We start from the raw sequence: 10,518 nt of genomic DNA, 5'->3' as shown, positions 1-10,518 counted from the left end.
GTTCCTTGTTTGCCAAGTAAAGGAGTATCGCACAGGCGTATCTGTAAAATACACCTTAATTCATTTCTCTTTTCCGGGTTTACGCGTTTTCATGGCGAATGGTGGACGTTATTCACAATTTTACTAGTAAAGTACCCCTCTCATTTGCATAGAAGTTACCTTGGGTTGCCCCCCCCCCCCCCTCCACGAAAAAAAATCCTGGGTACCTGCCTGCGACCTAGGCTAGAGAGCGACCCTCTTTGCGACGCCAGACTCCGAGGCCACGAGCGCCGGCTCCTACACAATATAATTGCTATCGCAACGAACTGTAAAAGAACCCATCCTACGATGACTGTCGAAGGTAATGCGTCTATTATTGGATGAATATAGCGACACAACGTATTGCTTCCGTCGCAACTAGTTATGCGTGAGTCGTGTACGGCAGCGGGACTACTTTCTCGCGCTTCCCTAAGAACGCTTGGCGCCACCTAGCGCCCCGCCGCGAAGCCTGCAAGTGGCCTCCGAGATACGTGTCCCGCCGGTTATAGCGAACGCTGAGAAACGCGCCGTGCGGCTACCAGGCTGCTCTGTGGGGCTTCTTTTTTGAAAACGCTGCGTCATCCAGAGGCATTGCCGAGAAGCCGGCGCGCGGAGCCCGAGACCAGTAGCGCGCCGCGCCTGTGTCTACGAACGACGAGAATTGTTCCCTCGCTTGCCGCACACACAGAGGTTCAACGACCCAAGTTGGCGAGAGGTTCATTGGACAGCGGAACATACTCAATGCATTTGTGGTGCAGCCTTTTAAAGCCTCGCGTTCCTGTCCTTAAGGTGCCCATGAGGCGTGGGTTCAATTCTGCTGAGCACGTGATAAATTTAAGGGGTGTTTTTTTCGTCAATGTGGAGCGACAGATTCCCAGTGGCAGATTGTCTAGTTACTCAAGTTGACGTCAAAGACGTTCATTCTTGAGTGGCACATATCGAACGGCACATATCCACTGTTCTATTAAGTCGGCGTCAAGGAGTTTCATTGAACCATTTCTTCTAATAATTCATCTACCGAGCCACGCACTTACAGGGACCCATGTCGGCGTGAAAGAGATAAGTTTCACGGCGGCAGACATGCACGCACTGCCACATACATATCCGTTGACACTAGTTGGCACGATGGTTGGTTTCGAATGGTGTTCCCTCAGCGCAGCATCCTGATGCACTAGCCGTTCGACCATGGATTACCAGTGTTCCAAGTATGTGCGAAAACAGATAGATAGATAGATAGATAGATAGATAGATAGATAGATAGATAGATAGATAGATTGATAGAAAAGCAGGCAGGCTCAAAATGCCTGAAGTATGCAAAGAATGCTAATCTCATTAAAATAATTGTCCAGGGCCGGACTGGCGTCCCATAGCTTTGTCTGCTCCGCGAGTAGTTGATTTCGAGAGGGGTTAGCAGAAGACGAAGAAGACGAAGAAGCAGAAGACGAAGAAGAAGAGGAACAGCTGCCTTCCGTCATGGAATGCTGCACGGCGTCTACCAGGAACTCTGCTAGGAGAATGGGCGTCGCGTACGCGGTAAGAACCAGGGTGACTCATGCTTGGTGACTTGGTGACTCATGCTTTTACTGAGAAGTCGCGCGTCCAAGCGATTGTTGAAAGAAACGAAGCCACTGCAGGTGCACGAACGTCGCTCAACCCTTAATTGGCTGCATCTCATCGCGTCAGCGGAGCCCTTAGGGTGAAAAAGAAAGAAGAAAACTGCGTGGGGGGCGAGGTGTTGCCGATAAAATTTTCCAACCGAACCCGTCTCACGATCAGTGTCGACGTTAATACGATTAGCATTTAAGCAATATGGCGACACACTTGTGTTGCGCTCCTAGAAGCACGAGGTCGCGGGATGAAATCCCGGCCGCGGCGGCCGCATCTCGATGTGGGCGAAATACAACAAACGCCCCTGTGCCGTGCATTGGAGGCACGTTAAAGATCTCCCGGTCATTAAAATCTATCCGTAGTCCCCATTACACCATCGTTGTTTTTGGCGCGTGGAACCCCAGAATTGAAATTACGACACTCCGTGCTGCCAACGCCGAAGCGCGTCACCTCTGAGGCGTGCGCTGCAGTCGGTATACGGCACAGTTTTAGCAGAGCGTTAACGCATACCGCCTCGCTAATATTCGTGACGTAGCCTCCGTCTTACATAAGTACATGTTGCAAGACGACGCTCGTCATTCGACCTATTTGTTGGAGAGCGCCACAGGCGTCTGCATAACTGCTGCTCCCCGTATAATTGAGTTAAGGCAATCGAATAGTCACTGGAGCCCGTCGTTTGCACTGTGTTTCGCTGGTACGACACGGGCGCATGTCGTGGCAGATCATGCAGCATCTCCTTCGGCTTCGCAGGTGGTCATGCTCGTGGTCCTGGCTGTGCAGGCGTGGTTCATGTGCAATGCGGCGATGGAGTGCGAGGCGAAGAGTAAGCGCACAGCCGCCGCCGCCGCCGCTATACTGTTACTGCTATTGCTGCGGCTGCTCGTCCTCTTCCTCACACTAGTACTAATATTACTAATGCTACTACTACTACTACTACTACTACTACTACTACTACTACTACTACTACTACTACTACTACTACTACTACTACTACTACTACTACTACTACTAATACTGCTGCTGCTTCTACTAATACAGCTACTGCTTACTGCTGCAGCCCTGCTGCTGCTCTCCTTCATACTCCTATTACTACTACCATTGCTGCTGCTGCTGCTGCTGCTACTACTACTACTACTACTACTACTACTACTACTACTACTACTACTACTACTACTACTACTACTACTACTACTACTACTGCTACTACTACTACTACTACCAGCACTACTACTACTACTACTACTACTTCTACTACTACTACTACTACTACTACTACTACTACTACTGCTACTACTACTACTACTACTACTACTGCTGCTGCTGCTGCTGCTGCTATTGGTTCTCTTCCTCTTCAAACTACTGTTGTTGTTGTTGTTAGATCGTGCATGAGGCAGCTCGCGTCAACAACCCACGGTACGCGCAGGACGCCAGTACGTTTGGATCTCCTGGGGCTTCAGCTGTTTCCTGAGCGCGGCACACGTAGGGTTCATCGTCACCTGGATCGTCGCTGCCGGCACGGTGCGTATACCGGCATAGAGAAGCATGAATCACGATGCATTAGAGCAACAAAAGCCTTACACGTGATGTATTGATGTGAAGAAATTCTACATGCATTCTTCGTGCTGCCTGTGACCCCTCCCGCTTTCTGCTCTGCCATTTTGGCAGTGAAGGGCTAAATAAATAATTACGATCTGAGTGGCGATTTAGCGCTAAATGCGAGCATCTAATGCGTGAGCATTACGTCGCACCTCTTTGAGGTCTCAGATCCATGATTTAAACCTTGGAGCCCGGGAACGCACGCAAAGTGCCTCGGGCGGCGAGTCGCGTAGCAATGTCGCGTGCATTTGCGGGTTTCTTTCACGCTTTGAGAAACGCTTTTATGTAGCACGTATGGAGCAACAAGAAGCTGTATGGAGAGATTTTCATGTCGCTCTACAATTTTCTCATTGGCACTTTTCATGTAACTATATTTTTTATGAGTTGAGTAATTAAGACAAGTGATGTAATTAGGTTGATTGACAAAAATGTTTGAGTATCTCCAAGTGACGGTAAACAATATTACCTTGGTTCTGTCCAGCTACGTGGCATTCACATATATTTAAACTCTGTCCCACCCTGTAAATGCACCTCTACCACGTGACTAGATTGCCAAATTACACATAGACTTCTTTCTCCTTTGACACTCCTGATGCTGATGCTATAATAAGCGTTCTCAAAGAACACAGTGGAGCGTGTTATCGTGGAATGGCGTCAATGTGACCAGCAGACGGTTCGCCCCCGTGATTGTTTAAACAACCTTGACAAACGTCCCCTCACCCTTAATAAAGTGTCATCAAGCCCCGATAAGCAGAGTCAGATATACTCTCAGCGCCCATTCTTTTTCTTTTTGGTCATGATGGACTGCCCATGAGTAAGAGTATATGTCTGCCCTGCTGTTGCTTTCTCTTGACCGCGTCGTCGTTTCTGCAGTCATGCTTATGAGCAAATACTGCTGCCGCAAATATGTACACATGTGGAAGACTTGCGTGCACTACGCCCCCTTCTAGTGCGATTAGTGACTGTCCCAATTATTGAATTTAATTACACTATTTGTGCATTAAAGAGGCAGCGTTAGATCTCGGTGTTGCGTGCAGCCTGCCGTGTTTCACTTGTTACGTAAGCACATGCGTTGGCGTGCTGACTTACCTTTGTGCTTCTAGCGCGTGCTGTGTTGTTTTTTTTTTTTTCAGAAGTGTATGATTGAAATTTTCGGACAGCTGGTTCTAAAGGAGCTTCTCTTCCCATTTTTCCTCCTTTTAAAATAATAAAGAAAGTAACAACACAGCTGACAGAAATTTATAGTCGTTGCCTTGTGGCAAGCTTCTTGCCAGAGGGGCATTTGTCGGCAAGCTGTCAACAGGGACACGGTGTAACGCGATCCATGGTCACGTGTGCATGCAGGACAACGTGTGGTTGATGACTTTATGCGTCAGGGGTGTTGCGGTGCGTCTCGTGGGTGTCGTCGTCTACTTCACGCTCAAGGTCATCGTAGTCGCCAATACGGTGAGACAACATTGTAGGCCTCCTCACGTCGTCGCTTTACGCATTGCCGACGTGTTGTGTTGTTTTCAAGAGATGTAGCGCCAACACAGGCAGCGCTCTAAGAAACAAGAACGCAGGACAAGGCGCTTGTCCTGCCATTGTTTTTTCTCAGTGTGCTGTCTCTGTTCGCGCTTCATCTTTTGAAGGTTATGAACCGACTAGCCCCACAACGTGTTCTACTGTTCTACTGTCTAACTACCGAAAAAAAAATGCCATTTCAGAAGCAGACCATTGGCGATATTTACGCCCAGTACGTTCTGCATGGTGAAGAGGTAAGAGCTCCAAGACCTGTCTCGCGATGACGCATAGTATCAGGGGAATACGGTATGGTAGCGCTGTTTAGGACACGGAAAAGTTGGATCAGAAATGAATAAAAGAGCGAAGCTGATCGATTCCCACTAAGGGAACACGGTCGTGTATTAGAAACACCGTACGTTAGACTCGCGCTGAAGACTTCGAGCGTAACAGGCCGGGCTAAGGTTGCACAACTTGATTCGTACAATGTATTGAGCTTACACGTGTCTACCTTCTCTTCTCAAATGGAACCAGGGCAGAGCGCGACAAACGTCTGTTTACACGAGTCGCGAAACAGGTGGATCTACGGAGAGAAAACCGGCCCAAAACGAAATTGCCAGCTGCATCAACGAGCGAGGTTATGGAAGTTGCGATTGAAGAAAAAAAAAGGGGGGGGGGCTACCTTTGTGTACAGGGCGTTTGTTTCAGCGTAACGGGTAACCTAATCGGGTAGTCGCGACGATCCATGCATTCTAGGATTTTGACATGGGGAAGTCCACCTTGATCCGGTAAAACGGTTAGCAAGGCGATTTGATTAGCTGTAGCAATTCCGCTGGCCTGCTCGGTGCTGTCCTGCGCCGCTTACAGCCTCGGTATATCTTGACGTAATGGACGAGGTTGGCGCTCAGGCGTGGTCAGTCATGCTTCTCTTGAATCCTCGCAAGAGTACGGGGGGATTCGTCGTACCCTTCCTGTACATGATCACGAAGGCCGCGCAGATACCTCCGGCCGTAGTGCACAAGGCACAACGATAAGGTAGTTTTCGCGGACTGGTGAGAAGTCCTCCTTTACGAAGATGTCATTCAGAAACGAAATAGAAGACAATTTATTTTTGAATGCGACAAAGTTGGTCTTGATATCGAACTACTTAACAATGATTCGTAGGTCTGTCTCTCCTCGTTGCTATTCGACGAAGTCGTACGCGCTTATTGTCCCCAGGAAGACGTCGTCATCCCGTTTGTGTAGGGGCAGAGGCCCAACAGGGGCGCGACACAGGCAGGCGACGTTGGAGCGCTTCCGTACGGACTTGTAGGTCACGGTTACGTTGAAATTCTGGAGTTTCTGACTCCAGCGTGCGAGGCACCGCCTTAGATTTCACCGTAACCGGAATGCATGCAAGGCACTCGTTTTCCGTCGTGGAGTAATTGGCTTACGCTTTCCACAACGACCGGCCAGGGTAAGCGATAACCTTCTCAAGGCAGTCTTCTCTTTGTACAAGCACGGCGCCGAGGCCTACAGGGTATACTCACGTCGGTGTTGATTTCGAATTGCGCTTCAAGCACCTGCACCAGATGCCAGGTTGCATAGTGACGGTGACAAACCAGACAGTGGCAATAGCTCACGTACTCTGCGTGTGCCCTCAATATGCGACCGAACGAAGAAAACTCAAATCTACTGTTGACAGCTTGGACTCCCGCCCCTTTTCAGAAGAAAAGCTTTTGGGCGCATGGAGGAGTGTTGACTGTGCCCAACGTGCCATAAAAGCACTTTTGAACTTTTTAAGTGAGACTTGTTTAGACGATCGCCTCTAGAAGCTGTGAGACGTGTAGTCAGTGCGAAATGTGTTTGCGCAAAAACTTTTTGTGGCAAGATTACTTTTTGTAAGGACAAGATTACTCTTAGTGTAGTGCGTCTCCAGTGCGCATCTGCATATTGGACAACGTGTATATAGTATCTCATTGTACTATATCATAATCATCCGCCACCTACCTTTCCCTGTATTTCCCACTTCCCCATTCCCCAGTGAGGAGTAGCAGGCTAGAGACACGCTCTCCAAGCCGACCTCTCCTCCTTTCTCTTCATTAAAATCGACTCCTCCTCCAGACAGTGGCAAAACCGAGTCACCAAGTTAACCCTTTATTGCGTGAACTAGTGCCCAAGAATTTAAGCGACACCCCAAGCACAATGATGGCGGCGAGCCCATTCGCCGGTCCTCAGAATCTCATGAACAGGTCGAATGCGTCGGCTATTTATGCATGACTCATCGAGTACATTCCGGCGTAATCGCTGGTGCTGGCACACGTTTCAGAAGGTGCAAAAGTATTCGCGTCGCGTATGCCATGAGTGTTGTCTATAATGTAAACATGTTCCAATCTATTTCTATTCTATTTACGACATTAGCGCTCCACGTTTGATCGAAATTATTCGGGCCACACCCACTTCGCCGGTGTCACACTACCTCATGAAAACCCTGAACCCCCGGTACACTCGGCACTTTAATGTGACGTTCTCCCATTAAAAATGCCTTATTACACCGAACAAAACTGATTTTCAAAGACGTTAGCAGCCTTTGACGTTCTCGTTCTGAATGGAATAGGAAATTACTCCCCTCTGATCACTCTGGCGCTGGTTACTGGGAGCCACAGGCAAAAACGTCATAAAAAGGAACTACAATGCGGAATAACCAGCTGCAATTACAGTACATTTTTAGTGAAACACCATGCGCTTATTTGGCCTATGCCCAAGCGCGATGAATTCGCGTAAAACGATGTTTTCTCGCTTCTTTCTTGCTCTTTCACGGTTTCCCTTGTGATGTCAGCAAATACAATACTTCTTAATCGAAACTAAACATCGGAAGCCGAAACCTCCAGTTCGAATACGGAAATGCGCCTCGAAGAGACGGTCAGCCGTTTCCACAGCGGCTGCCATCTGCAGGCGCTGAATGACATAGGTGGGATGCGGAATGGACGCATATATCGCTGCGGGTATTAAAATAGCAGTGCTTGCGTTAATTTCGAAATGTACTTGAACTACTTTTGCATTGAAAAGTTATAGCACACATATTCTTGCTTTGAGAACTACGAAATTGTTTCGTTGTCAGGAGTTTCTGTCGACAATAAGGCTGCTATACGGCCCCATAAGAAGCAAAAATTACGCAGAAACCATCCAAAATGGATATCCAAATAAGTGAATAGTCGTTATTGCGCCAAATGATCCGCAGATCAGTGAAATATAAGGAATGTACAACAAAGAGTGCGATGATATTTTGCTTCAAGCTGTAATAATTTTTTTTGATAGATGCGTAAATTTGTTGTGTAATGTATCGGACAAGTGAAGACAAAGGGCTTTCACACAGCAACCAATATCACGGAGAGCTCCACTGCCGCGATTGTAGGTGTTGCCGAATTCTTAAGCGACGCTTCTGCCGCCAGCAGACATAAAAAGGGCCGCTCCCCACATTATGACTGAAGCTGCACCAAGGGCACGTTACGAAGATTGTGTTAACAGGCCATCGGTAGCATTGTCGGATAGGCATTGCTGTTTGAGAGCGGAGCTCTTAGTCGCCCGCTCCTGCGTTGAGCGCCGGCGTCCCTCGGCGTATGTATGTTGATTTCATGTTTGTTTCATGTTTACAGCAAATTTCGGCTTCTCATCAACTACCGATATATCCATTTCTAATACTAATGGCACTAGAGGTGAGCCTTCCCTTTGAACTCTTTTTCTTCTGTTAGGTTTACGCGCCGAAAATCGCGCGCATTGAACCGCACTTATTGGTTTGATTCTGGAAGCTGAGTACAGAGACTGTCGTTTAGTTGCCCAATAATATCGTGGGAAGATTCTATTTCGCGTTTGCCGTTGCTCTGTTCTAACTGAAATCTTGCAGAAACGTCCCGTTCAATGGTCAGGATACTCCAATGGTGCGCATGGCACTGTTACTTACCTGGTTTTTACGTCGGATAAGCGAACTTGCATTTTTCTGTCAGGAAGTAAGCACATGCGAAAGTGGCGCTGGCATAAACTTGTGTCGCCGCCTGTCGGTAGCTGGGAAAAGCAGCCCTTGGGGCAGGGTTTCCACTGGTTGCAGAGGGCCGGCCACAAAACTTAAGAACTGTGCAGCCGTAAGCGCAAAATGAATTTCTCCTTCTTTTTACGGTTTTCAGCAAGAAACGAACGTCCCTTCAACCTATAAAAATAAACGGGCAGCATTTTCCTCCGCTTTCGTGGAGGGGCGTTTGTTTGGGAACAAAGCTTGCACCGCTCACAGATGGGCGAGTGCAGCGTCACGTGGGTTTTGTAAGAACAACAATTCTTCTTCTGCAAACGAGATCTGTGTTGTTTTATAAACGCCGACGCTTCGCCACTTCCTATCGCACAGTGTGGGTGCAGTTGTCGTCTGCTCTTAGCTCACGAGAGTTGATCGTGGTAATAATTAGCCCATTGCAAATATTGGGTGAAATAGCAAGTATGTAATGCGTCATCTTAATTATCGATCAACGCTGCCACCAATTCGAGATGACTCTTTCCTTTCTCGTTTAGCAGAGACGCCGCCAGAGTAACACGCGCAGCGGCGAGGTGCGTTTGCTCAATGTGTTATTAAGTGTGTTCAAGTGGTCTTTGATGGAGGAATGTAGAGGCGCTAGATTCTGCAGCCTTATTGGTATAATGGCTCGGCACCTTCGGGACTTGGGGTTGGTTCGAGAGAGAGAGTTGGAAGGTGGCAGCTGGTGGGGCTATGCCGAGGAAGAGCAAAGCAAGCCCACCGCAAGGTGGTATAGCGACTTGTGTGCGTGTATTTGAAGAGCTAGGTAGATACGAGAATGCCGCTGTCTAAAAGCGGCTAGGCAGGTTTGTGGAGTCTAGGAACTGGACTTGTCTGTGTAATGCTAGCAGGTGTCGCCTGTTTAACGTCTGACTTCGCTTACTCACGCCCGATATACATAGAGCGCTTCTGGAATGACCGGTTGCCATGGACCCCGTAATGTGTTTTTTTTTTGTTCTTACCCAGTGTTGGTTCCTAAGTGAAATGAACAAGTACGTGGATATCTGTACGACGGCGGTTGCCACCAGGGAGAAGGAGGCTGAAGTCGAGAGCAAGAGCCTCTCTGACTCATCCGCCTCTGTGACTGCCACCAAGACCAGCAGTAGCAAGCCCAACTGAGCGCCCTGACACGTCAGGGCCGTTGCAGTTGTCACTGCTCTTTCCGAAGGCTTCGATCATTACTATATGTAGTTTTGCTGACATGAAAACGGTTACAGCGCATAGCCGAATGGCGATAAAATAAAGCTCGAATCTTTCAAGCTTGGAAACGATGGCTGAAAATGAGCAGGTACGCGGTCGGCGATGTGCACTGGAACACACACCATACACGCACGCACACATTTACACGCATGCGCGCACGAAGACAAAGAATGTCGCCTGATCGTCATTATGAAAATCGTTGTCGTCGTCATCATCGGTCATAACAGGTGTACTTACGCAAAATTCTAATCAACCTGGGAGGTCGATTTCTGTCACCGCAGCATACAATATTTACGAAAGATCAATACCGAAGGTTGCTTAACATAGATTTAGATCATTAAGTTTTGTTGTGCGTGCGAGCGGTCTACCGCAATATGCGGCGATTCACGAGATGGGCATCAACATGAGGCGTCTTGTAAACGTTTGAAGCATAAAAAAAACGCCTTCGTTCCGCCCCGTGAATATGGATGTACAGCAAAGGTGGTGCGTACGTTAGACAAGCAACGGTGTGGAAGTGCAGCATACGTCCTCATTCTTCTAGGCCATCCGCCATGAGC

The 10,518-nt window shown here is 48.2% G+C and overlaps 1 protein-coding gene across 1 annotated transcript; it reads left to right on the top strand.

Annotated features, from left to right (window-relative positions):
* Positions 1 to 1,460: 1,460 nt before the first annotated feature.
* On the top strand, positions 1,461 to 10,038 carry LOC139046714 (uncharacterized). The gene is made up of 7 exons (XM_070534388.1): positions 1,461 to 1,551; positions 2,377 to 2,449; positions 3,050 to 3,144; positions 4,567 to 4,668; positions 4,929 to 4,979; positions 8,358 to 8,417; positions 9,728 to 10,038. Exons 1-7 carry the CDS (start codon positions 1,492 to 1,494, stop codon positions 9,878 to 9,880), a joined length of 594 nt encoding a protein of 197 aa, XP_070390489.1. The 5' UTR covers positions 1,461 to 1,491; the 3' UTR covers positions 9,881 to 10,038.
* Positions 10,039 to 10,518: the final 480 nt, after the last annotated feature.

The sequence above is a fragment of the Dermacentor albipictus genome, chromosome 2 (genome assembly GCF_038994185.2).
Source record: "Dermacentor albipictus isolate Rhodes 1998 colony chromosome 2, USDA_Dalb.pri_finalv2, whole genome shotgun sequence".
Lineage (NCBI taxonomy): Eukaryota > Metazoa > Arthropoda > Arachnida > Ixodida > Ixodidae > Dermacentor > Dermacentor albipictus.
This window is presented reverse-complemented; position numbering and strand designations above follow the sequence as displayed.

Coding starts and splice junctions, on each gene's coding strand:
- LOC139046714 (XM_070534388.1), top strand. CDS start 1,492: ATGGAATGCTGCACGGCGTCTACCAGGAACTCTGCTAGGAGAATGGGC. Junction 3,145..4,566: donor GGATCGTCGCTGCCGGCACG/GTGCGTATACCG, acceptor GTGTGCATGCAG/GACAACGTGTGGTTGATGAC. Junction 4,980..8,357: donor ACGTTCTGCATGGTGAAGAG/GTAAGAGCTCCA, acceptor TCATGTTTACAG/CAAATTTCGGCTTCTCATCA.